Source organism: Sorex fumeus, unplaced genomic scaffold (assembly GCF_029834395.1).
Source record: "Sorex fumeus unplaced genomic scaffold, SorFum_2.1 ptg000011l, whole genome shotgun sequence".
NCBI lineage: Eukaryota > Metazoa > Chordata > Mammalia > Eulipotyphla > Soricidae > Sorex > Sorex fumeus.
The window spans coordinates 5960685-5985985 of record NW_026606068.1 but is presented as its reverse complement, the minus strand read 5'-3'; the positions used below and the strand labels follow the sequence as shown (position 1 = coordinate 5985985).

General features: G+C 59.6%; 1 protein-coding gene across 1 annotated transcript; it reads right to left on the bottom strand.

Moving 5' to 3' along the window:
- Positions 1-10341: 10341 nt before the first annotated feature.
- Positions 10342-22927, bottom strand: LOC130020366 (solute carrier family 2, facilitated glucose transporter member 7-like). Its single transcript, XM_056110987.1, has 12 exons — positions 22877-22927; positions 21633-21731; positions 20759-20919; positions 19878-20002; positions 17543-17695; positions 16220-16345; positions 15739-15926; positions 14602-14712; positions 13992-14093; positions 12573-12648; positions 10785-10912; positions 10342-10545 (listed from the first exon to the last, which is right to left on the bottom strand). Exons 1-12 carry the CDS (start codon positions 22925-22927, stop codon positions 10342-10344), a joined length of 1524 nt encoding a protein of 507 aa, XP_055966962.1.
- Positions 22928-25301: the final 2374 nt, after the last annotated feature.

The following is a 25301-nucleotide window of genomic DNA, read 5'->3' as shown; positions in this document are numbered from 1 at the left end:
CAGCCTGAAGAGCCCATGCCCCACCCGTCCGGCCCCGCCCTCATGGAGCCTATGTCCTACCTGGCTGGCTCTAGCCCCGGCCCCCACAGAGCCTGTGTCCATACGGGTGTCGCTGCTGTGGCCGCGTGAGGCACTGTGCAACAAACAGAAGCCGCGGGGCTCTGCCCAGCCACAACGGCTCAAGCACTGAAGCGAATCCCAGGACCGGGTGGCCTGGGCCTCTTCCAACCAGCTTCTGGGAGACGGGTGCCCTGGTCGTGGGGTCCAGGGCTGTCTGGGGGCCTGGCGTGCGGCTCCGCGGGGCAGGCCCTTTTCTGCTGCGCGTGTGTGTGGCTGCCTGCGTGTGGGCCTCTCGCCAGCATGGGTCTGAGGTTGTCAGTGGGGTCTTGAGCGGTCGGGGGACCGTGTGCTCCGTCCCCCCTGCCAGGCTGGGGCAGGAACCTCGGAAGGGGCATCAGGGTAGGAGCGTAAGAGGGAATGTTCCTGCCATGGAGGCGGGGGGCGGGGGGCAATGGGTGGGGGTGGCGGGAGTTATCCTGGGGACATTGGTGGTGGAGAAGGGGGACTGGTGGAGGCATGGGTGCTCAATCATTGTATGACTGAAACGCAATCACAAAAGTTTGCAAGCCTGTAACTGTATCTCGTGATGATTCATTTAAAAAAAAAAGAAAATATATTATAGATAATGTTCAAGTTTCTGCATTCATAGGTAAAAGATTGTAATAAAAATCTCTAGAAGAGGGGTTGGAGAGATAGCACAGCGGGTAGGGTGTTAGCCTTGCACGCGGCTCACCCGGGTTCGATTCCCAGCATCCCATATGGTGCCCTGAGCACTGCCAGGAGTAACTCCTGAGTGCAGAGCCAGGAGTAACCCCTGTGCATCGCCAGGTGTGACACACACACACACAAAAATCTCTAGAAGATGCAATAAAATTACCTGAATGGACATAAAAAAAATAAAAACAAGAACAGGGTGCTCGGCACTGAGTGCACCCTCCTGCACCCACCCACTCCTGCCTGCCGCCCCTTAGCTGTGGAGTGTGTTGCCATGAGCCTGGGGCACCCACGCCGCTCTGCAGCTGGGCCTGTCGAGGGTCCGGCTCCTTTCTGAGCTGAACCTTTGTTTCCGCTGTTGCTTGGGAAGTTCTCTCTGTCCTGGGCACGGACAGAGTCCAGCAAACACAGTCCTTCCCGGCCTGCGTTCCTCCATGCAGAGCCTCCTGGGACGCGACTCCCAGGTCCCTGGAAGCTCGCCTGTGTCCTCCCTCGACTGCCCCAGCCCATGGCACCTCTGCTCTGTCTCCTGAGAACTGGGCAGGAGGGCTGGTGGAGGCCGGCTGGGGTGAGCACCGCTTCTGGCTGGGCAGAACTGCTCCTTCCTCGCACCTGGCCAGGGCCTTGCACGTATGGGGCAGGTGTGCCGCCCCAGCCCTGAGCCCCGAGTTCCAGGCCTGTTTCTCTTCTTAGTGACTTACCTTAGGGACTTAGCACTTACCTCCGCATTTGGGGCCCTCTGAATAATCCCATTTCAACATCTTAATTTGGGGGAGGTTGGGGGCTTTAATTTATTTTTTTTTGCAGGGGCCACACCCGATGATGCTCAGGGCTTGGTCCTAGCTCTGCACTCAGGGATCACTCCTGGTGGCACTCGGGGGACCATATGGGATGCCGGGATTGAATCTGGGTCAGCCGCGCGCAAGGCAAACCCCCTACCCACTTGTGCTAGTGGTTTTGAGAAGTCACACGCCCCTCGGATGCAGCCTGTTAGCTGTCCCCCGGCGCTCTCACCAGAGATCCACAGACGGTTCCCAGCAGGCATCTGGGTTGGTGCATTTGGAGAATAACTAAAGCAAAGTGGGTTTTGCCTGCAGGTGGGATGGGCTGAGCGGTTTCACGGGGAACGTACTGCCCCCCAGTGGCCGCCGGGAGAAACAGCAGGACATCACCAGGTGGCAGTGGGCCCTGAGACGGGCAGCTCTGGGCGCACTGTGTGGATTCTCCGCCTCCCCTTCCCCCCGCCCCCCCTCCCGTCTGCTCCATGTTCTGCGCTCAGTGATGGAGGGGAATATCCCAGGGGCGAGCCAGACCCTCTCACCCACAAAGTGCTCACAGTGTCCTCCACAAGACCTGTGAGTGTCCCTGCCTCCCCCAACTCCCAAGCCCACGGGGGTGGACACAGACCCCTCCTCTCCACTCAGTCTCAGTTTTCTGATCTCTGCACTTTTCAAACTTCCAATTTCCCTTCCCAACATTTTCACAGACACCCTCCCCCCGAGCATGCTTCCTTCTGGATATGAAAGTTGATCTGTTGTGGGTCTTTCTTTCTTTCTTTCTTTCTTTCTTTCTTTCTTTCTTTCTTTCTTTCCTTCCTTCCTTCCTTCCTTCCTTCCTTCCTTCCTTTCCCTTCCTTCCTTCCTTCCTTCCTTCCTTCCTTTCCCTTCCTTCCTTCCTTCCTCTTCCTTCCTTCCTTCCTTCCTTCCTTCCTTCCTTCCTTCCTCTTCCTTCCTTCCTTCCTTCCTTCCTTCCTTCCTTCCTTTCCCTTCCTTCCTTCCTTCCTTTCCCTTCCTTCCTTCCTTCCTCTTCCTTCCTTCCTTCCTTCCTTCCTTCCTTCCTTCCTTCCTTCCTTCCTTCCTTCTTTCCTTTTGTTTATTTGCTTGTTTGGGAATCAGAACCAGCCACCACCATGCTGAGACCACTCTCCGCACACATGAAGGTACCAGCAGAGGAACAAAGACACGCGGGTCCTGGGGCTGAGATCTCCAAGCCTACTCGGATCGGGGCTGAGCATCCTCCACCCAGATCCTCCAAATTCCAGTAGGTGGGGCTCACACCCACCAACTGGCCCCCTGGTGCCATGTAATCCCATCAACAGCCAAGAATCACGAATCACGAATCACGACCATCCTGTTATTCATCGACTGCCTCGAGCAGGTCCCAGTAACGTCTCCTTCGTCCTAGCCCTGAGATTATATTCAAGGCTCTTTAGGAGAATGAGACCCATCATTGTTACTGGTATTTGGCATATTGGGTACGCCACGGGGAGTTTGCCAGACTCTGCCAAGACTCAGAGACTATAAAACCCAGCTCCCGGAAGCACGCAGCCGCATTCACAGCCACGCGACATCTTATTATCTCATTCTCACTTTGGACAAACTGGCAGGCTACCGAATGTAGCCTGCCCACACGGCAGAGTCTGGCAAACTCCCCGTGGCGTCCCCAATATGCCAAATACCGGTAACAATGATGGGTTTCATTCTCCTAACTCTGAAAGAGACTTGAATATGGCACTTTTTTAAAAATCTCAGGGCTAGGACGAAGGAGACGTTACTGGGGCCTGCTCGAGGCAATCGACGAATTGGGAACCACACCCATCAGTGCTCTGGGGTCACTCTTGGTGGGCTCAAAGGACCCTATGGGATGCTGGGAACGAGCCCAGATCAGCCACTGTAAGGCCAGCGCCCTAACCATTGCACTCTCGCTCAGGGCCCCTCAAAGTTTGTTTGTTTTCCTGGGGAGATAGCAGAGAGCGCATGGCACTTGCTGAACACTGCTAAGAATGACCCCGAGCAGAATAGCCCCTGAGCACTGCTGGGTGTGGCCCCCCTCCCCATTGTTTTCTTGCTGCTGGACCAGTTGGCTGAGCTTCTCCGACAGAGAGGCCCTCAGGGGCCTGAGCACTGCTTAGGAGTCTCTCCACTCACTCCCACAAAGTGCCACCCGCCCCGGCGCAGCCAGAGTTCCCCAGAGCAGGGGTAAGGCGGGGGGAGTCTCAGCCCTCCCACAGTCATAGCTCAGCGACCTCAGTGCTCAGGGAGCCACAGTGGAACCCAGGCAAGCCACGCGGAGCGCAGAGGGCCCCCTCTCACCTCCTCAGGCGAGTCAGGAGGCAGGTAACACCGTCTGACCCCAAACCTCAGCAGGCTGACACGGCCGCCCGGGAGAAGCCGCAGTGCCGACCACTGGGCACCTCGCCCGCGTCCACGCATGCCACCCCAAAAGCCCCCCACACTTGCTCTGAGGCCCACCCAGCTGCACAGGGCAGGAGAGGGAGCGAAGGCCCTGACCATTCGGAACTTGCTCCAAGGCCTGATGCCTCTGGTGATGTGGGGACCAGACCTCCCGATTCTCAGGGTCCCCTGTCTCCCCACCACACGACCGGCGCCAGAGTGACTGGAGAACTTGAGCAGAAAACACATTTATCCAGGACTTCGCCACATCCACGCATATCCCTAGCATCACAGCGACCAGGAAAATGGGCCGCAGTGTCCCCAGGTCCCAGGCTCTGTGGCCCCAGGGGAGGTGAGGACTCTGTGACCCAGGTGAGGAGAGGACCACGGCTCTGTGGTCCCAGGCAAGGTGAGGCCCCAGCTCTGTGACCCGGGTGACTTTGCATTTCCTGTCTGTGAAAAACAGAACCCTCTCAGCAGTCATCTGAACCCTCAGTCTGGCTGCTGTCACCGCACAGAGTCACCTGAGAGGCTTGTCCGTGGCCCATTATTGCTGAGATGTCTGTACCGGAGGAAGGGGACCAAGTGCCCGTCACTCGGCAAGGCATCTTGACATTGTCAGTATGAAAGTGGATTTTCCTGCTGGCGGATACTTGAAAGATGTATGAAAGGTTTGCATGCAAACTCTAAAAGAGTTTACTGTACGGGTAAAGTAGACGGGTCCGGGCCTCCCCAAATGCCCAGGTCTCTCCTTTACCCATTGCTGAGCCTCCCAGCTGTACCCCAGGAGCTCCTGCCATCCTGTCCCTGCTCTGTACGAGTGGGGGGGAAAGTCCTGTGTTTAGCCCCTTGTCACTGTCTGGGCGTCCCGGCCCTGCCCACGCCTGAGTCCCCCTGGGCGTCCAAGCCCAGCCTGTATTCTGCGCATCTGGGCCTATTCTCAGCATCTCTTTGGGCGCGGCCCTACCTGATCCGTGGCCTGCTGGTGAGCAGGTCCAGAGAGAGAAAGAGAGAGAGAGAGTGTGTGTGTGTATGGGGAGAGACAGGCCTGGGGGTTCCTTTTATCTGCTGCCATATCCCCCCACCCCCACCCCATCCCGTTATCTGTTCTGATTGGCTGGCTCTCTGCTCCATGAGCAAGATTTCGAGTTGACCGACTCAATTCCCCTGATGCCCGCCCCCTGCTCTGCTCCTGCTGTGTCATTATTGTTTCCATCAGTGCTGAGGTGGGTGTTTTTTTTGTTTTGTTTTTTTTGTTTTTGGTTATTTTTTTGCTTTTTGGGTCACACCCGGCGATGCACATGGGTTCCGCCTGGCTCTGCACTCAGGAATTACTCCTGGTGGTGCTCAGGGGACCCTATGGGATGCTGGGGATCGAACCCGGGTCGGCCGCGTGCAAGGCAAACGCCCTACCCGCTGTGCTATTGCTCCAGCCCCTCTCTTTCCTTTTTGAGTCACACCCAGCGATGCTTAGGGGTTAACTCCTGGCTCTGAGCTCAGGAATCACTTCTGGCGGTGCCCTGGGGACCATATGGGATGCTGGGAATCGAACCCGGGTCGGCCGCGTGCAAGGCAAACGCCCTACCGCTGTGCTCTCTCTCCAGCCCCTGAGGTGGGTGTTAAGGACGTTTTCTTGTGCGAACCTCTGGATGGGCATATGGGTTTGGGAGATGAACAGCACTTCCTGGGAGTGAACTGCTGGATCCCACGGCCAAGGTTGTCCTCCTTTTGAAGCCTGTGAACGGGTTTTCCAGGCATGCCCTGGGCCTTCCCACCGCTGTGTGAGGATCTTCCAGCTTCTGCACTTTCTCCCGGGCGGGTCAGAGAGATCCTTGTTAATTTCACGCTCGACCTTGTTGATTTCATGCACCTGCTGGTTCCGTCTTCCTGTCTCTCTGAAGATATATCTTTTCACATGTGGATTGAACATCTTGGGTTTTCTTGGGAGAACTAGCTACTAAAATCTTTAGCCCAGGGGCTGGAGCGATAGCACAGCAGGGAGAGGGCGTTTGCCTTGCTACGCGTCCAACCAGGGTTCGAATCCCAGCATTCCATATGGTCCCCTGAGCACTGCCAGGAGTAATTCCTGAGTGCAGAGCCAGGAGTAACCCCTGAGCATTGCCGGGTGTGACCCAAAAAGCAAAAAAAAAAATCTTTAGCCCACGTTTTAATTGAGTTGTTTGCTTTGTTATTGAGTTAAGACATTTTTATGGGGGTGTAATTGACCTATAAAGTTATACTGGTTTCAGGTGTACGAGCTGCTGAGTCAGTATCTGTAGACATTGTGAAATCATCCCCACAGTCAGTGGAATCTCGGCCCACCACCGCACCAAGCTAGCTTTTGGAATTTTCTCTCTTGCTAACCTTAAGCCTGTTCTTAGGCCAAGGAGATGGTACAGTGGGTACCGCCTTGCACGTGGCCAATCCAGGTTCGACCCCCGGCATCCCATAGGGACTTCAAAACCCTGCCAGGAGTGATTCTGAATGCAGAGCCAGGAGTAATCCCTGAGCATCGCCGGGTGAGGCCCCAAAGAATAAAAACAGAAGTGTAAAAGTCGGCCCTAGGGGAGGAGCCAGAGCAGAGCGGGGAGGGCGCGTGCCTTGCGCGTGCTGACCTGTGTTCGATCCCTGGCGTCACATAGGCTTCCCAGAGCGGCGCCACGAGTGATTCCTGAGCTGATCCCTGAGCGTGGTGTCCAGTTCTTCGCTGAGGCAAAGGTCCGGCCACTGCCACCCCTGCCCGCAGTGCGCCTGTGTCACTTGTGCCTTGTCCAGAGGGGCTGCGGCAGCTGGGCACGTGTGCGCATGAGTGTCGGGGTCCTGGCCAGTCGACCTTGGCACACTGGAGTATGATCCCCCAAAGTCGCTGGACTTACTCCCTATGGGAGAGGGAGTGGGAACAGGAGAAGCCTCGGCCCTGGCCCTCTGCCCACTGCAGGATTCCAGCCGCCCGCCGCTGCCGAGAAAGAAACCGAGAAGGAACACCAAAGAGAGGTGGGGGGAGTTGGTGGTCAAGCAGTTCTCCGTTTATTGACTCTTACACGGGGGTTTTTATGCACACAATCGGGGGGGCATTCCACGCATGTCTCACGCTTATCTCGTCGAGCTCAGTACAGATGACGGTTAATGATTTGTATTCCCCAATCTCAGGGCCGGGTTAATCAGCTCAGGCAAATCATACCCCCTCATCCCATAGTCTCCTCAACCAGAATGCCTACCTGTGTGGGATGCTGGGGCAAGCCCCTGGGCCCAGGTAAACAGGGCCGGCTCTTGCTCTCAGGGCCAGGGGGTTTGGTCAAAGTCTCAGGCTGGGGGCTGGAGCAATAGCACAGCGGGTAGGGCGTTTGCCTTGCACGCGGCCGACCCGGGTTTGATTCCCAGCATCCCATAGGGTCCCCTGAGCACTGCCAGGAGCAACTCCTGAGTGCATGAGCCAGGAGTAACCCCTGTGCATCACCAGATGTGACCCAAAAAGAAAAAAACAAAAACAAAAACAAAAAAACAAAGTCTCAGGCTGGCTGCGGAGACCTCAACACAAAAGCACGCTCAGCCACGCTGCCCCGCGCCCCCAACCACTGACAGCCCCCGGGGAGAATGACAGCGGCGTTTCTGAAGGCACCCCTTCCCTATCGTCGCAGGAGCCTGCCCTGACAGAGACCAAGCCTGCAGGGGGGACCCTGCCGGTAACAGGGCTAGTTTGACTCACCAGTTTATTGCGACAGCAACCACCAAAAGTTGACCCTTGCCATGCGTCAAAGGTTTCCTGCACCGCCAGCTTTGCCAACGGGCTCATTTGAGATTTGTTTGATCAGCCTCAAAGCTTCTGTCTCTTTTAGAGACCTGGAAACGGAACCCCAAGAGATGAAGTGGCCTGCTTGCCTAACCACCAGGTAGAAGAATGTGGATGGAAAGAAAGAGCTTGGCAGTTCCAGACGAACTGCAACTGTGAAAGCCAGAGCAAGGGGTTGCTTTTGTTTGGCTTTATTGTCGGGCCCCCGCACCTGGCTGTCCTCGCTGGGGCCCCTTGGAGGGGAGCAGGTTGAGTTTCCCTCCCTGCCCCAACCAGGGCTCCGGCAGCCGAAGACCTCCAGGACCAGCCACCACCATGCTGAGACCACTCTCCACACGCATGAAGGTACCGGCAGAGGAACAAAGGCACGTGGGTCCTGGGGCCGAGATCTCCAAGCCTACTTGGATCAGGACTGAGCATCCTCCACCCAGATCCTCCAAATTCCAGTAGGCGGGGGGTCACACCCACCAACTGGCCCCCTGGCGCCGTGTAATCCCATCAACGGCCAAGACTCAGAGACTATAAAACCCAGCTCCCGGAAGCGGACATCTTATCATCTTATCATCTCATTACTACTTTGGACAAACTGGCAGGCTACCGAATGTAACCTGCCCACATGGCAGAGTCTGGCAAACTCCCCGTGGCGTTCCCAATATGCCAAATACCAGTAACAATGAAGGGTCTCATTCTCCTAACTCTGAAAGAGTCATGGCACTTTAAAAAAAAAATCTCAGGGCTAGGTCGAAGGAGACGTTACTGGGGCCTGCTCCAGGCAATCGATGAATAACAGGATGGTCGTGATTCGTGATTGTCGGGCCACAGCCGATGATGCTCAGGGCTTACATCACAGGTCAGTGCTCAGGGGTCACCCCAGCCAGCTGCATACCGGCTTGTCCTGTCTGGTCCCCAAGTGACTGCTTCTATTGACACGGGAGAATTCATGTTAGGTGACTTCCAGGTGCACACGTATGAGCGGGATCTCCCTCACCCTGGGGTCCGCCCATCCGAGTGGGGGACTCTGGGGTGTAAGTAAAATTCAGGTCGACTTTCGTCCAAGCATCAGAAATGGGGCTGCCCAAGGGAAGGCTCAGTGGGCTAAGCCTGTCCTTTGCATGCAGAAGGCCTGAGGTCCGTCCCCAGTATGGTCTGCCCGGGTCCCTGGGAGCAGCCCCTGAGCACTGCTGAGGGTGCCCCCCAAGAAACAGGGTGACCCATAGACCAGTGCTTCACGAAACGGGTGGTACTGCCCTTCCCAGGGGTTGCTGAGATAATTGGGGGGTGCAATCAGGTGGCTGCTGGATGGTTCCTAAAATGGGGGTCTCTGCCATAGACCAGTGTGGACCCCGCTTTCGAATCCTCCAGATGAAGCCCCGAACTCTCAGCCCAGGTCTACAGACCTGGATGCATGAGCCTGAGTTCGGGGTTGACTTGTTTTTCGTTGAATGATACACAATGGACGAAGTGACGAGGGTCCACGGAGAAGAGGCCTCAGGTGACGGAGGGGTCATGGGAACAGGCCAAGAGGGGTCATCACCCCTGGGCACTGAGTGTTGCCTGCCTGAGCACTGAGCGCCACCCCCCCCCCCCCGGCCCACCCTGCATGCCCGAGCACTGCCCAGTGTCGCCTCCTGTGAACATCGAGAAAATCTCACACAGCTTTATTGTGAGGTGGTGGCCTTGCCGGGGCCTTATAATCTTGGGGGGCACAGAGCGAGTGATTTGGGGGGGGATAAGACTGGGCTCAGAGGTCGCTGTTGGAAAAGGCACGCTTGGTTCCCAGGACACAGATGAGGTCCCCAAGCAGGGGCCCCCAAACAGTCACAAAACACATTTTCTTCTAATGTCCAGCAGCGCCCAGCCTCACAGGGCAGGGGTGAGGGGTGACAGGATGGACTGGGGGGGGTCACTGAGCTGTAGGGGACAGGGATGGGCTGTAGGGGTGCTACAGGGGGCTTCTGGGGGACAGAATGGGCTGTGAGAGTAGCATGGAAGGAAGATCTGGACCCAGGGGACCAGGGACTGGTCAGGTGGGGTCAGCCGCTGGACTGGGAAAGCTTCTTTTTTCCTTTTTTTTGTTTTTTGCTTTTTCTGGGGTCACACCCGGCGATGCTCAGGGGTTACTCCTGGCTCAGCACTCAGGAATCACTCCTGGTGGTGCTTGGGGGACCATATGGGATGCTGGGGATTGAACTCAGGTTGACTGCATGCAAGGCAAACGCCCTACCCGCTGTGCTATCATCCGGCCCTCCTATTCCTTTTAAAACACTTGGGTCCACATCCAGCGATGCTCAGGAGTTATTCCTGGCGGTGCCCAGGGGACTATATGGAGTTGCCGGGGATCGAACCAGGGCTGGCTGCCTGCAAGGCAAACGCCCTCCCTGCTGGACTCTCTGGTCCCGGGAAAGTTTCTTTTAAAATGCAGCAGCCATGGGGGCTCAGGCAGAGGTTGAGGAAGGGGTCCCACCCCTTTTATCCCCCCATCATTGGAGCCTTATGACCTAGGCCGGAACTAAGCCATCTGGACCTTCGGGGCTTGAGGGGACAGGCCCGGGGCCCCTTATCCCTGCGACCCTCCCTGAGACGGGCCGGTCCAGGACAGCCGGGTTAGAAGGCAGTTTCCCGCGCGGGCACCGCTTCTGTGCTCTCTGCTTCAGGTTCCGGAAGCTGCACCCCGTTTCTCGCGGCGAAGATGCGATTTATCTCCACAAACGTCTTGCCCTTGGTCTCGGGAATCACCACGTAGATGTAGACGGCCGTGAGGAAGCAGATGCCCGCAAAGACTGTGAAGCTGTAGGCGCCGATGTGTTTCTGGGAGCAGAGTTGGAAGGTGGAGTCTCCCCGAGGGGACGCACTTGGTAAGTGGGGCTCCCTGGGGGAGGCACAGGATGGGGGGGTGTCCCAGGGCCACGCTCCAGGACAGGGAGGGAGGTGGAGGGGCTTGGAGGGTCTGAGCCCGGCCTGCACGCTCCGGCCTTGCAGGGTGAGTGCGCCCCCTGATGGACGAGCAGGAGGGGCGCCGGCGTGCTCGGGGCGGGGAGGGGGCTCACCTGGATGGACGGGAACACGAAGCCCACGAGGAAGTTGGTGAGCCAGTGCGTGGCTCCGTCCACCGTGAAGGCGGCCGGCCGGGAGGACTGCAGGAAGACCTCAGTGCGCACCACTGACGGGACGGGGCCTGGGGCGGGGGATGAGGGGTGGAGATCTGCTCTGGCCTCTGACCCCCGCCCGGGGCCAGCCAGACTCCCTCCCGGCCTTGGTACAGGTGTCTTCCACGACCTGCACCCCGACCTTCCTCCCGGACCTCCCTCCAGCCCCCAGCCTCCTCCCAGCCTCCCTCCTGGGACTCCCTCCTGCCTCCCTCCAGGCCTCCCTCGGCCTCCTCCCAGCCTCCATCCTGGGCCTCCCCCAGGCCTCCCTCCATGCAGGTATCTTCCCAGACCTGCACCCTGGGCCTCCTTGTTGGACCTCCCTCCTTGGGTCTCCCTCCCAGCCTCCCTCCTGAGCCTCCCTTCTGGCCTCCTTCCTGGGCCTCCAGGTCGCAGGAGGTCTCAAGGTCACACGGATCACCAGCTTCCCCTGCAGCAGCGGCTGGGTGGGCTGTTATGACCAGTCCCCGCCGGAACTGGGCCCGAGAGGGAGCCCAGCTCTACCCACAGAACCAAGGTGGAAGCTAGAAGGTTCCTTCTGGAGGGGACCCCCAAGGTCCTTGACCAGGGGCAGGCATGGAGCTCCTCTGAGGTCAGCAGGGATGAGTCAAGATGGGCAGCCAGGGAAATGGGAAACCTTGGGAGCAGGGAGCGCAGGGGCCAGTCCCTCCCTCACAGGTGCCAGAACCTTCTGCAGACTGATTTTCCTGAGAGGGGCAGAGCAGCGCAGGGCTCGGGACATGCTGCCCCCCTGTGGTAGTTCTGGGGATCAGCAGCGCTGCCCCTTTGCCTCGGTGACCGCCCCTTGCTTTTCTTACCATCTCTGCCACCCATACACCACTATCAGCCTGTGTCCACAGTCCCTGTGGCCCCCACAGTAAGATGCGGCCCCTCCACAACCAGCTCCCGGCCCGAGTGTGCTGGGGGAGGCGGAGATCACAAGTCTGGGGCCCCCAGCCCTGGCTCACACCCTGGCGGTGCCTTCCAGGCCCGGCTCACACAAGCAGTCTGTCCCTCAGGTCTGCCTCCCTGCACCCCAAGCCCATAGTCTGGGGTTGCTTGGAGACTCGTCTGGAAGACATCAGCAGGAAGGCCCGGACCACCCCGCACAACCCCCTGAAAAATACCGATACACCCCCCAGTGTGAGGGGGTGGCAGAAAGGAAGGTCCTTTCCAGACTGTGGGAAAAGTTCTGGTCTTGCGGACCCCCGTGCCTTTGCCGAGGCAGCAAGAAGGGGGATCGGGTCTCAGAAACCTGGAGGGGTGACCCTAGAGTCCAGAGGCTCCGGGGAGGTGGGCCGGGGGGGAGGGGTCCGCTGGCATGTTCGTGGGGAGAACAGGGCACCCCAGGCTGTGCAGGTCTGGGGACAGCGACAGCTGAGCTGTGGGGGCACTGGAAGGTCGGACATGGACGGACCCCCGCCCACGCCATGCATTCTGCCCGTCCCCGCCCCCGCCCCGGGGCTCCCTCCCCTGCAAAGGTGCATGTCACTGATGGGTGCTGGGCAGGGACAACAAACCCTGGGAGTGTCGCCCTGGGGTCGAGCCTATGAATGAGTGAATGAGTGAATGAGTGAACGAAAACTGTCAGGACATGCAGAGAGGCAGGCTGAGTCCCTGAGGGGTTGGCTCTGGCAGTGGGGGGGGGGCAGGGCCCAGGGGGCCTGGTGGGGGCGGGGTTAGACTCACTGGGTCCAATGGAGTGTCCTGCGATGTAGGAGAAGACACAGACCACACCGAGGTACGACAACTCCTGGACCTGGCTCTGCAGGGAGACGGGATGGGGGTGCAGGAAGGCCGTGTCCAGAACCCCCAGGATACCCCTGGGACCCCACCTCGCTGCCTCGGGATGCTCCCAGCCACTCTCGGGAGTTCCCTGCACCCCGTGGTTCTCTGCACCTCCTGAGGATTAACCCCCCTTAATCTCCCTGACAGGGGGAGGGCTGGAGTGTTGGAGTCCTGCCAACAGAGTGCCTCAAGGCCGACCACGAGGCACTCGGGGAGCCCTGCGATGGGGGGGGTCAAGAATGGCTCCACTGAGACCACCAGCACCCCCTCTGCCCCCATGGCTGGGCCACAGACCCCCCGCACCAGGGGACCCTTCACTGGACAGTAGGGGGCGCCCCACCAGCTGTGCACAGGCCCTGTGGGGCGAGAGGCGGGCTGGAGGGGGTGGGCTCTCTAGCAGGGGGTGCCTGGGGGTCCCTGGGCTCAGTGTCGAAGCTGCTGGGTGGGCACAACTCTCAGCCCTTCTCTCCCGAGACCACCCTGGATGGAGGGAACCCTTCTGATACCCAGAGCCAATAGCTGGGGTCTGCCTGAGGCGGGGGTGGGGGTGTGGGCTGTGCTTGTCTGACGCACCCCTGCACCCCCACGGTCTGTCCCTGCCGCCCTGAACTAAATTCTTTTCTTTTTCTTTTGGGTTATTCCTGGCTTTGTACTCAGGAATTACTCCTGGTGGGTTTGGGGGACCATATGGGATGCTGGGAATCGAACCTGGGTCGGCTGTGTGCAAGGCAAATACCCTCCCCGCTGTGCTATTGCTCCAGTCCCTGAAGTAAATTCCTTTTTTTTTTTTTTTTTTTTTTTTTTGCTTTTTGGGTCACACTTGGCGATGCACGGGAGTTACTCCTGGTTCATGCACTCAGGAATTACCCCTGGCGGTGCTCGGGGGACCATATGGGATGCTGGGAATAGAACCCAGGTCAGCCGCGTGCAAGGCAAACGCCCTACCCGCTGTGCTATCGCTCCAGCCCCTGAAGTAAATTCTTAAACCCCACAGACAGAGTCCGTGATGTTTCCCAGGGGCTGTCAGCATGGATCCTGGGGGATGTGAGGGGCCCCCATGCACCCCACAAAGGGAATGACTTCGCGGCATGCTCCTCCTCCATCTCCTTGTCTGCAGAACCGAACTGAGCATGGACCGAAGGAAACTTGCTTCTCCGTGACACCGTGGTCCGGCCACAAGAGCCACCAAGGCCACGTGTGTGAACCTGGCAGGGGCGGTCTTCCCTTTCGGAGGGGACACTTCGAGTCCTCGCACTGGGCAGGATGCAGATCCAGGGGGAGCTGGACCCCCTCCCATCTCAGGTGCCCTGCCACACCCACCTGGAAGAGCAGGGCCAGAGTCAGCACCAGGCATGCCGAGCCGCAGATGCTGTATCCCGCCAGCAGGAGGCGCCGCCTTCCCAGCCGCTCCACAGTGAAGGCCTGCAGGGAAGAGGGCGGGTGAGGCGCCCTCTCTCCCTCCACACCCTCTGCTTGCTTCTGCCCCAGGACCTCACACCCGCAAGTGCCAGGAATCCAACCCAGGGCCTCACACAAGCACAGCAAGTGCTTGACCACTGAGCCACATTCCCGGCCCTTCCATAGAACACTCCGAAGCAAGTTTTTGTTTGTTGGTTGGTCACACCCAGTGGTGCTCAGGTCTTACTCCCAGCTCTATGCTCAGGTGTCACTCCTGGCAGGGCTCAGGGGACCATATGGGATGCCGGGGATTGAACCCATGTCAGCCTTGTGCAAGGCAAGTGCCCTACCCGCTGTACTATTGTTCTGGCCCCTCCGGGGCAAGTTTTACGTCACTCAAGTACCACCGGCGGGATACTGTGAAGGCCACCTGGGAAGCACTTTATGAGGGAGGACTTGGATGGGAGGTTAGTTGCTTGGACCACATCCACCATGACCTGGGGTTGCTGGCCCTGCTCTGAGAGTCACTCACGGAGACGACGGTCATCACGATGTTGACCACGCCGGCGCCCACGGTCACGTACTGCGAGTGCGTGGCCCCGATGCCCGCAGATGTGTAGATGAGGTCGGCGTAATAATTGATCTGAAATGAGGGCCCAGCCCATGAGTGCCCCCTCCCCCCGTCCCGACTCTGCCACTAGCAGCCCTGGAAGCTGGGAGGGTGGGGGGGGACAGGAAGGGGGGACGAGCCCCCGGGGTTGTGCGTGGTTGGGGTCGCAGCCAGGCAAGCACTCCTCACCCCCTCGCCTTTCCCTCTGCACAGTGAGCCCTGGGCTCACGGCACCTCTGCCGGTCACAGCTGCTGCCGTCCCTGGTGGCCACTGGGCTCTCCCGCTGGGACTTCCCTTGGGAAACTGGCTGTGTGTCCCCAAGGCCTGATGTCACTTCCACGGGACCCCTCTTCTCGCCCACAACTGGGCAACCTGTCCAGCTTCCCTCGGGGCCACGGGGACCAAGTCACCGCAGCTCCCACCCCAAGCCGAGAAACCCGCCTTCTCCCCAACCCCACGTGACTCTCGGCCGAGCTCTTTGTCCTTTTTCCTGCTTTGCAGGGAAAGGGCTCGGGAGGAGATGTAGAGGGGGAAAGCTTGGCAGCCAGAACAGCAGAGGCAGAGTAAGGGGCGAGCTGTGACCTCCCGTCCCCTCCTTGGACCTCTGGCACAATCCACCCTGGAGGCTCCCCGCTATCTGGAGATGACGCCTGCTGTGGCCTCAGCTCTGCAGGGCGCCCCGGTGCTGTGCAAGCCAGGCGTGTGCGCCCAACCACCTTCCCCTTCCTGCCAGAGGCGGGACAGGTACGGCCAGCTCTGAACTACAGGAGCCGGGGGTGGCACTGAGCACCGGGCGGAGCACTGTGAGAACCACCGATGAGTTTGATGGTTCCAGTGGGTTGGGGTGCGGGGGAGGACAGTCAACCCTCCAGCAGCCAACAGCCACAGCTGCTCCACGCCCAAGGCCACAGCCCTGGCCACAGCGACACCCACGCCCACCCAGCCCACGGCCGTGGCCACGCCCACCACTCAAAGCCACGCCCGCCGCACACCAGGCCACGCCCCTGGCCACGCCCACCGCCCTGCAGCCGCACTGGGGCACCCCTTGGCCTGCTCACCGCGTTCACCCCTGAGAGCTGCTGGCCGGCCATGAGCACGATGATGGAGATGAGCTGCCAGCGGAGGGGCCGGAAGGTGAAGAGGTTCCACACGGACAGGCGGCCCTCGGCCCTCTCGGCCTGGTCCTCCAGCCGCATCTCCTCCAGCTCGGCGTCCACGTCCGGGCAGCCGCGCAGTCTCTGCAGGGCTGGGGGAGCGACCGCGCGCGGCTGCCAGACCCCCACGCACCGCGCGTGGAGGAGCCTCAGCACCGCGGGGTCCCCGGAGCCCCGCTGGGACCATGCCTGAGCCGGAGGAGCCCCTGGCAAGACCCCCACCCCCACCCCAAACAAACAGGCAGGGCCCTGCTCCCACCCCCCACCCCATTCCTGAGCCCTGAGCCTCCCGGTCATGCCACCCACCCTCCTTGCCCGGGCTCATGGAGGGACCCCGGGGCAGGGTGGGGACGCGGCTGGAAGGGGTGGGCAGCTGTCACTGTACCTTGCCGAGCGGCACCCTCGTCCCCCTTCTGGATCAGGGTGTACCGAGGGCTCTCGGGGAAGAAGGGAAGGGACAGCAGCTGTATCAGTGCCGGGACCCCGGTGAGCGCCAGGAGCAGGGGCCAGCCTGCAGGGGAGCCAAGACCCCACTGGAGTCTCGCCCGCCCTCCCCCCACACACACCCACCCTCCTGCGCCTCAGCGGCCCCAAGGCCCCAGGACAACGCAAGTGACGTTGTTCTTTTCTGTGGCTGGAAACGGCCTGACGGCCAAGGAGCCGGGCTGCGAGAGTGGCAGGACCCAGCGCTGTGGGGGGGGGGGGGGGCGGGGTGGACACTGAGAACAGCGAGGGGGGCTGAATCTGCACACCACCTCCACCCGTTAGTGTGGCAGGAACCGGAGGAGTTCTTTGGTCCAAGCCTCAGTTTTCCGAGCAGTAACACGAAGATGAGGGTGGTGATGATGCGGGGAAGACGGTGAAGATGACAACGGGGCGGATGGTGATGGTGACTGACAGGGATGATGAAGGGAGTAACAGTGATGAGGTCAGGTGAGAGTGAGGAGACGGGCATGATGATGGTGAAGGTGACGGGGGTGAGGGTGAAGATGATGAGGCCATGGGGATGAAGATGATGGGCTTGGGGACACAGTGCCATATGAATGATGGGTTGGAAGACACACACGAGGCCTGGGGGGGGGGGGCTGGACAACGTGGCCTGAGCCGTCCCACGGTGGCCGTGGTTCACGTTTGTGCACAGGGAACCTGTGAGTGGGGCCTGCTAACACGAGCCCCCCTGAGTTTCGCCCTGCTGGGGGGGAGGGTGGGCGCAGGGGCGTCAGTCCAACGTGCTAACTGTGGGGTTGGAGGGGTTGAATATTTTTAGGCAGGCAAATCCAAACAAGCCCCGCCGTGTTCTTGTGGGCCTGGGGAACTCTCCCCAAACACTCGTGTGTGTGTGTGTGTGTGTGTGTGTGTGTGTGTGTGTGTTTTGCTTTTTTTGGGTCACACCCAGAGATGCTCAGGGGTTACTCCTGGCTCTGCACTCAGGAATTACACCTGGCGGTGCTCAGGGGATCATATGGGATGCTGGGAATCGAACCCGGGTCAGCCACGTGCAAGGCAAACGCCCTCCCGGCTGTGCTATCGCTCCAGCCCCTCTCCCTGGATGCTCTTGACCCCACTGAGCAAGGCCACCATGGGACACGCTGCCCAGACCAAAGGTCACTGCTCACCTCATCTGACTGGTCCAGTATGACGTGGGCCCGGCTGAGTGAGAGCCAACGCCTGGGAGATGACACCTACCCCCACCTCGGCGTGCCCGTACCTGTGGGGTTGCCCAGGACGGCCTGCAGACTGAAGATCTGTGCTAGGAAGACTCCCACGATGACAAAAACCTCCGTCATTGTCCCCAGAGTGCCGCGAAGGTTCTTGGGAGCCAGCTCCCCCAGGTACATGGGCAGGGCACTGTAAGAGATGCCTGGATGGAGAAGGGGGTCAGGGCAGGGGAGAAGCAGGACCCCTGACCCGATCCGGATTCAACCCAGCGCTTTCTCCTGCCTCCCCGGTGACAGCTCCAGGCTCAGCCTCAGGCCATCTGACAGTCCAGCGAATCTTCTAGAAACAGGTGTCCCTAGAGACCCTTGCGGGCATTTATTTCCTGTTTTCTCAGCCCAGGTGAAATGCATGACTTTTCTCGTCATGGGCAGCCATGCCAGTTTGGAAGCTGCCTCCTTACTGTCTTCTGGGGGGAAGGGCACCTCTCCCCGTCCATGCCCGAGGCAGACAGCCTGCGGCGTCTCCTCAGGAGAGACCTGTTCTGTTTGCTCTGGTTTGGGAGTCACGCCCAGCAGTGCTCAGGGTTTACTCCTGGCTCTGTACTCAGGGATCACTCCTGGCAGTTGCTCATTTTATGAGATTTCGGGGATCGAACCCGGGGCAGCCGCTTGGAAGGCAGGTGCCCTCCCCACTGCACTGTCGTCCCAACCCTGCCGTTGCCTGGTAAAACATTCTCAGAGAGTCCTCGAAAAACGTTGTTTTTCTTTTTTTTTTCCCCCAGGAAGTATGCTTTTATTTGTATTTATTTATCTTTCAATTTATCCCACTATCATGTTCCTGGAGCGAACAGACGCCATTGGGCTAGACTAGCACGAGACTGGGACGAATGGAGACATTTCTGGTGCCCGCTCGAGCAAATCGATGATCAACAGGATGACAAGTGATACAAGTGATCATGATGGGGGGAGTGATGCCCAACTCTGTACCCAGGGGACGGTGTGATATTGGGGCTCGGACCCGGGCCTCCTGCGTGCCAAGTCTGCACTCTAGCTGGTGCTGCCACGTCTCCAGGCCTAAGAGCATGTGTTTGTTTTGTCCTGGGCCACGCTTGATGGTCCGGTATGACGGTATGACAGCTCCATACGGGTGTTAAGTGATTGAACCCAGGTTGGCACAGCGCAAGACAAGCGTCCTTCCCACCGAGCGCGCTGTCTCGGCCGGGAATGTGTTTCTAAAACTCCTTCCGGGAGAAGGTCTAGTTCAGGGAAGGAACCAGCGTGTGTGGGTTCTCCGCCCCTGGGGAGGGGTCAGAAGATGCTTCCAGAGAAAAGAATCTTTGGGGGCTGGAGCCATAGTCCGGCCAGCAGAGCGTTTGCCCGGCACACGGTGAACTGGGGTTCAAACCTCGGCACCCATATGGTCCTCCGAGCTCGCGAGGAGTGATCCCTGAGCGCAGAGCCAGGGGTAACCTCTGAGTATTGCCGGATTTGGCCACCAGACAAAAAATAAGGCAAAAGAACCATCAGTGTTGGTGTAGGGGGGCTGGGCGCGGGGGAAGGGACTGGTGTTGTAACATTGTACAATTGTAACCCCATCCAGGAATAACTTTGTAACTCTGTAATTCCCCATGCTTAAATTAAAAAAGGAGACATTACTGGGGCCTGCTCCAGGCAATCGACGAATAACAGGAAGGTTGTGATTCGTGAAATTAAAAAATATATGTATATTTAAGGGCGCGCGACGGTGGGCGGGCACTGGAGCGATAGCACGGTGGGTAGGGCGTTTGCCTTGCGTGCAGCCGGCTCGGCCGAGCCAGGTTCAATTCCTCCGCCCCTCTCGGAGAGCCCGGCAAGCTACCAAGAGGATCTCGCCCGCATGGCAGAGCCTGGCAAGCTCCCCGTGACGTATTCGATATGCCAGACGCAGTAACAACAAAGTCTCCAATGGAGACGTTACTGGGCCCGCGCGAACAAATTGATGAACAATGGGAGGACAATGATCAGTGATATAAAGGTAAAGGCCCTCCCGTTGATCGTCGATTTGCTCGAGCGGGCCCAGTAACGTCTCCATTGGAGACTTTGTTGTTACTGTGTCTGGCATATCGAATACTCTCGGTAGCTTGCCGGGCTCTCCGAGAGGGGCGGAGGAATCGAACTCGGGTCGGCCATGTTGGCCGCTTGTAAGGCGAACGCCCTACCCGCTGTGCTATCGCTCCAGCCCTTATATTAAAACTAAAAGCAAGAAAAAAGAAAAGCGCCCGCAGGACCAGGAAGACCCGCCCCTGCCCCCTGGCTTAGCCAATGGCGTGGGGCCATCTGCCCCAGCCCTTCCCCCCCCACACCCCCCCAACCTCCCCGCCCCACGCCGCACTGCACCTGCCCTACCTGCACAGATGCCCAGCACGACTCGGGAGAAGATGATGAGCTCGAAAGCCTTGGCCACTTTGCTGACGCCCATGAGGATGGCGGGGACGATGGCGAAGACGTTGTTGAGCAGCAGGGTCCCCTTCCTGCAAGCAAGGGCAGGAACTGGGCACCAAGCGGGATGGCACTGATGGGGGCTGCGAGCCGGGTAGGAAGGGCAGTGGCGGGGGGGGGGGGGGGGGGGGGCGGAGTTTCGGGATTGACCGGCATAGTCACACCTCCCCCCCACAGTCACAACTCAGCGACCCCCGTGCTCAGGGAGCCAGCAGGGAGCCCGTGCAAGCCACGCGGAGCACAGAGGGCTCCCCCGTTCTCGAGGCAGGAGGGAGGTGACGCGTCTGACCCCAAACCTCAGCTGGCTGACACCACTGGGCACCTCCCCCCACGGCCAGCCTCTTCCACTCACGCCACCCAAAGGACCCCCCCCCCACCCAAGCACTTTGCTCTGAGCCCCACCCACCTGCATGGGGAAGAGGACAGAGCGAAAGTTGTCCCCATGCAAGGGACCTAGGAGGGAGTCCCTGGGCAACCCGGGACTTGCTTCAAGGGCTGGAGAGACAGTGGAATGAGGAAGGCGTGGCCTGGCACACGGTCCACTCCGGTCTGATGGCTGGCACCGCATACGGTCCCCCAGCACCACCAGCAGTGGTCCTGAGCATAGAACCAGGAGCGAACCCTGAGCACCGCGCCGGGTGTGGCCCCCCAACAAACAAAAAAACGCCCTGATGTCTGGTGAAGTGCGGACTAGATCTCAGAGCCCTGATCCCAGGGTCCCCAACATGCACAGCCAAGACAGTGGACACCACCGCGCATGGCCGGAGAGCCTCGCGCCTCCGCTTTACCTGCCACATCTGTCAACCAGCAGGCCGACCACCAGCGACCCCAGGAAGCCTCCGAGGGGAAACATGGACACGGTGCATGACCACAGCAGCATCAGCCTCTCCTCGCCTAGGCTGACTCCATGGCGCTCGAAGTAGGTCTCGTTGTAAAAGGACTTGAGGACCTGGGAGACACGTCCCCTTCTCGCCAGGAGTACTGGGCACTCCCGGGAGAGGACCAGGCGATGTTCCCTGGGCCCCTGGGGCGGTGCCCACCAACCAACTGGCGCAACTGAGTCTCTGCTATTGCCTGAGAAGGTTGAAAGGCACCTGTGGGATGGATGGGGGGTGGGTGGGAGAGGGACGAGGACGCAGAGGAGCAGAGGACATGGGCTGCTGTGGGCGGCAGGGTCCACGCCACCCACTGAGAAATCCCCTAGCCATGGGCAGGGTGGGATGCAGTCAGAGCAAGCCAGGGGCAGTGTGGACCCCTGGGGAAGGCTGTCTGCGAACAAAGGGGGGCCAGAAAGTGGCGTGAAATAGCGGATTCTGCACGCGCAGGAGCGACAGTGGACAGTCCTGCCCCTTTGCCTTTCGGGGTCTTCCTCTGAATGCCCTCTCTGTCCCTGCATCCCAGGTTTACCTCCCCCCATCACATGATCCCCACATCTCCCTCCAACACGCTTCGTTCTCTGCACCCCTCTGGGGGAGAACTCCTTCAAAACGCCCGGCTCTACCCCCTTCTCTGTTCCATCCCACCCTGGGCTCGGGCTGGCTCCAACCAAGATGGCGGCCCCCGCGGGCAAGATGGCGGCCCCCACGGGCAAGATGGCGGCCCCCATGGGCAAGATGGCGGGTCGGCAGGGCAGCAAGGCGGCCGCCTCCACCTGGAGCCCACCTTGTGCGGGGTGTTGACCACGGAGATGTTGTAGCCATACTGGAAAGCAGAACCGAAGGCTGCGCTCAGTGTGGCCAGCACCAGTGTGGGCTGCAGGCGCTGTGGGAGATGAAGGAAGCCCACCGTCAGGAGGCTCGGGGCCTCCGGAAGTGGGATGCGGAGGCCGGAAGTCGGGGTCCCAGGACCCAGGTCAAGTGCAGGGAAGGTGGAGGCAGGGGCTGGCTGCCTGGGGGAGCCGGCCCGAGGCTGGGAGCCCTGGATGGCATCAGTTCCCACTCCTCATCCTATTGCTTCTCCACTCCCCCCCCAACCCCCCTCCCACCCCCCCATCCCCACCCCCCACTCTCCCAGCTACCAGCCTAGCATCTCCTGGATTAGGGGGTGGGGGCAGGTGGGGACCTTGCACTGCCCTCCGGGAGCCCAAAATAACAACAAAAAAAGGCAGAGAGGAGAATTTCAAACAAAGGTGCTATTACAGGCCATAGAGCAGGGTCCAGAGCTACAAGCTCTGGGGGAGGGGTGGGGTCAGGGTTTGGGGGTCTGTGTTGAATTGGCCAGTGAGGTGGAATGTGGGTGTGTGCTGTGTTGGGGGGTGGAATGTGATGGGTGAGGGGAGGTGCTGTGTTGGGGTAGGAAGGGGTCAGGGGGTGTGTTGTATTGGGGAGTGGGGTGTGTGCTGCACTGGGCAGTGTGTGGTGAGGGTCTGTCTCAGAAGGTGCCTCCCAGCTGAACCCCGAGCTCCGAGGGCCATCCCAGGCACACCTGGGGAACCAGTTTCTACAGTCCAGTGACTCTATAACCAGCACAGCTGGGGGCAGGGGGTGGACCCACCAGAGGGCCCCCCTCAGAGGAGGGGACCATTGTATTGGGGTGGCGTCTGTGGCTGCCTGAGCTGGGACTGTGGCCATCGTCCACACCCCAGTTCTCTGGCTGTGCACCTGACCCCCACCTTCATTCAGCTGCCTGCCCACACACCCCCAGGCAGGGCGGGGCAGATGCCAGAGGCTGTAGCGTGGAGGGGGGGCAGCTCCACCCCCATCTGGTGCAAAGGAGCTGAACTCAACCCTGTGGGTTAAGCTGTGATGGGAGGTGCTGGTCCACCTCCCCCAGAAGCCCCCTCCCCCCCAAAGGTGGGGCAGAATGTTGCTCCCTGCTGGAGACATTTCCAGACCCTCCCCTGCCTGCCACAGCACCCCGTGCCTAGCTTGGGAAAGCGAGGGCCGTCACCTGGGCTTGGCACTTACTCCTTTCTGGGCTGGGGCGTTCGCAGGAGTCCCCCCTTCTTTGGGCTCCATCCTTGGGGGAGAAGCAGCTCGCTGGGTCGGGGCACCTGTGTCCTCGCCCAGCTGTGGGTGGCCTGTGTGACTTTGCCCCCCGCGGCCTCTGGACCCTGCTAGGTGCACTTTTTCCTTGCACGTGTTGATAAGATAAGCTTGGGGTGATTTTGGTCTGCCTCTGCCTAGCCCCTAGCCAGATGCACCCCAAGTGCATGGAGAAGCTGCACTCACTGTGTGTCCCCAGAACTGTGGTTTGGAGCCAGGCAGTTCCTGACTGAACCACTGTGAGGGGCTTCCAGGTTATTTCTCTAAGCACAATGCATCTGCTTCTCACGTACGTGTCACAGCAACCTTAAACATGTTGGGGACATAGGACAGCAGAGAGGGTGCTTGCCTTGCACATAGCTGACCTGGGATCGATTCCCGGCACCATATACGGTTCCTTGAGCCAACCATAATCTCTTAGTACACGTGGGGTCAAAGAAGTCAATAAAATATTGAGCAAAAGTGCTCAGTTCAGGGGCTGGAGCAATCGCACAGCGGGTAGGGCGTTTGCCTTGCACGCGGCCAACCCGGGTTCGATTCCCAGCATCCCATATGGTCCCCTGAGCACCGCCAGGAGTAACTCCTGAGTGCAGAGCTAGGAGCAACCCCTGTGCATCACCAGGTGTGACCCAAAAAGAAAAAAAAAGTGCGCAGTTCAGAATCCTTTGCTAGCACAAAGGAAAAAAAAAAATTGGAAAAGGCTGAATACTTTTTGACAAGTGAGATTGGAACTCTAGGCTGTTGGTTTCAAAGAGCAACGGCGGTGATCAGAGATAGTACAACGGAAAAGGGCACTTGCCTCACACGTGGCCAACCCAAGTTCAATCCCCAGCACCACATACCGGCCCCCGACCCCCATGAGGGGTGACCCCTGAGCATAGAGCCCGGAGTGTAAGCCTTGAGCACTGCCGGTAGTGGCCCAAAATACCAGCCAACCAACCAAATAATGTGGGCCTAGGGGTAGGACAGTGGGCAGGGCGCTGGCCTTGCATGCAGCCCACCCGGGAACAGTGGGCAGGGCGCTGGCACTTACCCCCAGGCTTGATCCCCAGCACCCTGAGTGGTTCCTCAAACACCACCAGGAATGAACCCCAAGCACTGGGTCAGGAGTAAGCCCGGAGCACTGCCTGGTGTGGCCCCCAAGCAAAGAACAATGATGAAAATGACTTCAGGCCACAAAGCACAGGGGAGCTGACCGGTAGCGGCTGCAGAAATGCTGACAGCCCCAGGAATGAACCAACGGCAGCCCAGCCCCCAGCCTGGGCTGCAAGCACTGAAGTACTCTCAGTTTCTCTCTGTTCCCTGCCCGCCCCTTCTTCCGTCTCAGCCTTGGAGCGGAGGGTTGATTGTTGCAAGGCACAGTCCTTCACCCCCACCGGCTCCTGGGCCGGCACCAGCACCTGTCACGGCTGATAGCCTGGGAGGGAATGTTCAGCTCTGTGTTCATCTCAAAATTTAAAAAAATAATAAAAGCATTTTGTACTTCACAATGCTTCAGGGTGTGGCCCTCGGCACCCCCGCTCAGAGCCGCCCACCCTCCGGACAGGTGCCAGCTTCCTCCCTCCCTGCCTCCCCGCTCTACCCCCCCAGCTCCGCCCATACTGAGGCTGCTCAGGGCATCTGCAGGGCAGAGGACAGGCTGCTCAGGGCATCTGCAGGGCAGAGGACACGTTGTGTCTCACAGGGTGGGGGTTGGGGGGCTCCTGTCTGTTCTCCTGACCCCCTCTCTTTTTTTCTTTTCCTTTTGGGTCACACCTGGCGCTGCATTCAGGAATCACTCCTGGTGGTGCTCGGGGGACCCTATGGGATGCTGGGAATCGAACCCGGGTCGACCACGTGCTAGGCAAACGCCCTACCCGCTGTGCTATCACTCCAGCCCCTCCTGTCCTTCTCTTCCGGTCAGGAGACCCTGCACTTTTCATGCCTGATGGTTCTCCACCACCTCAAATCTAGTGACACCATCTCCCGGGATGGCTTTACCTGCCTTGTCTCAGCGCTGGTAAACTCACACCCCTGCTTCTACAATAGTTGGTTGCAGGCACCTTCAGTGAAGGGGGGAGAAGGCAGAGTCGGCAGCCCGGGGAAGGGAGTCTGCTTCCCTCTCCACCTGCCTCCGTCACCTGGAAGTGGCTGGGGAACCCAGGACTGATGAGGGTGTGCAAGGGAGCCCCTGCCCGGCTCAGCCCTTATGTCCCACCAGCCCTGCAAGCGAGCCGTCAAGCTGCACGGGGCACCCACTTGTCCTGCGCGGCATGGGAAATGATCCCTGCCGAAGAAACCCGGTTTCTTCGGGAGCCGAGGACCCAGGCTGGGGCAAGGAATTGCTCTTTGCAGGAAAGGAAAGCCA

Bases quoted from the DNA above. Each gene is read 5' to 3' on its own strand.
- LOC130020366 (XM_056110987.1), bottom strand. From the start codon at position 22,927: ATGGAGCCCAAAGAAGGGGGGACTCCTGCGAACGCCCCAGCCCAGAAA. The intron at 17,696-19,877 runs GTAGGGCAGGTG...TTCTCCATCCAG, and splicing joins CGTGCTGGGCATCTGTGCAG to GCATCTCTTACAGTGCCCTG. The intron at 15,927-16,219 runs GTACAGTGACAG...TCGCTCCCCCAG, and splicing joins CGAGGGTGCCGCTCGGCAAG to CCCTGCAGAGACTGCGCGGC.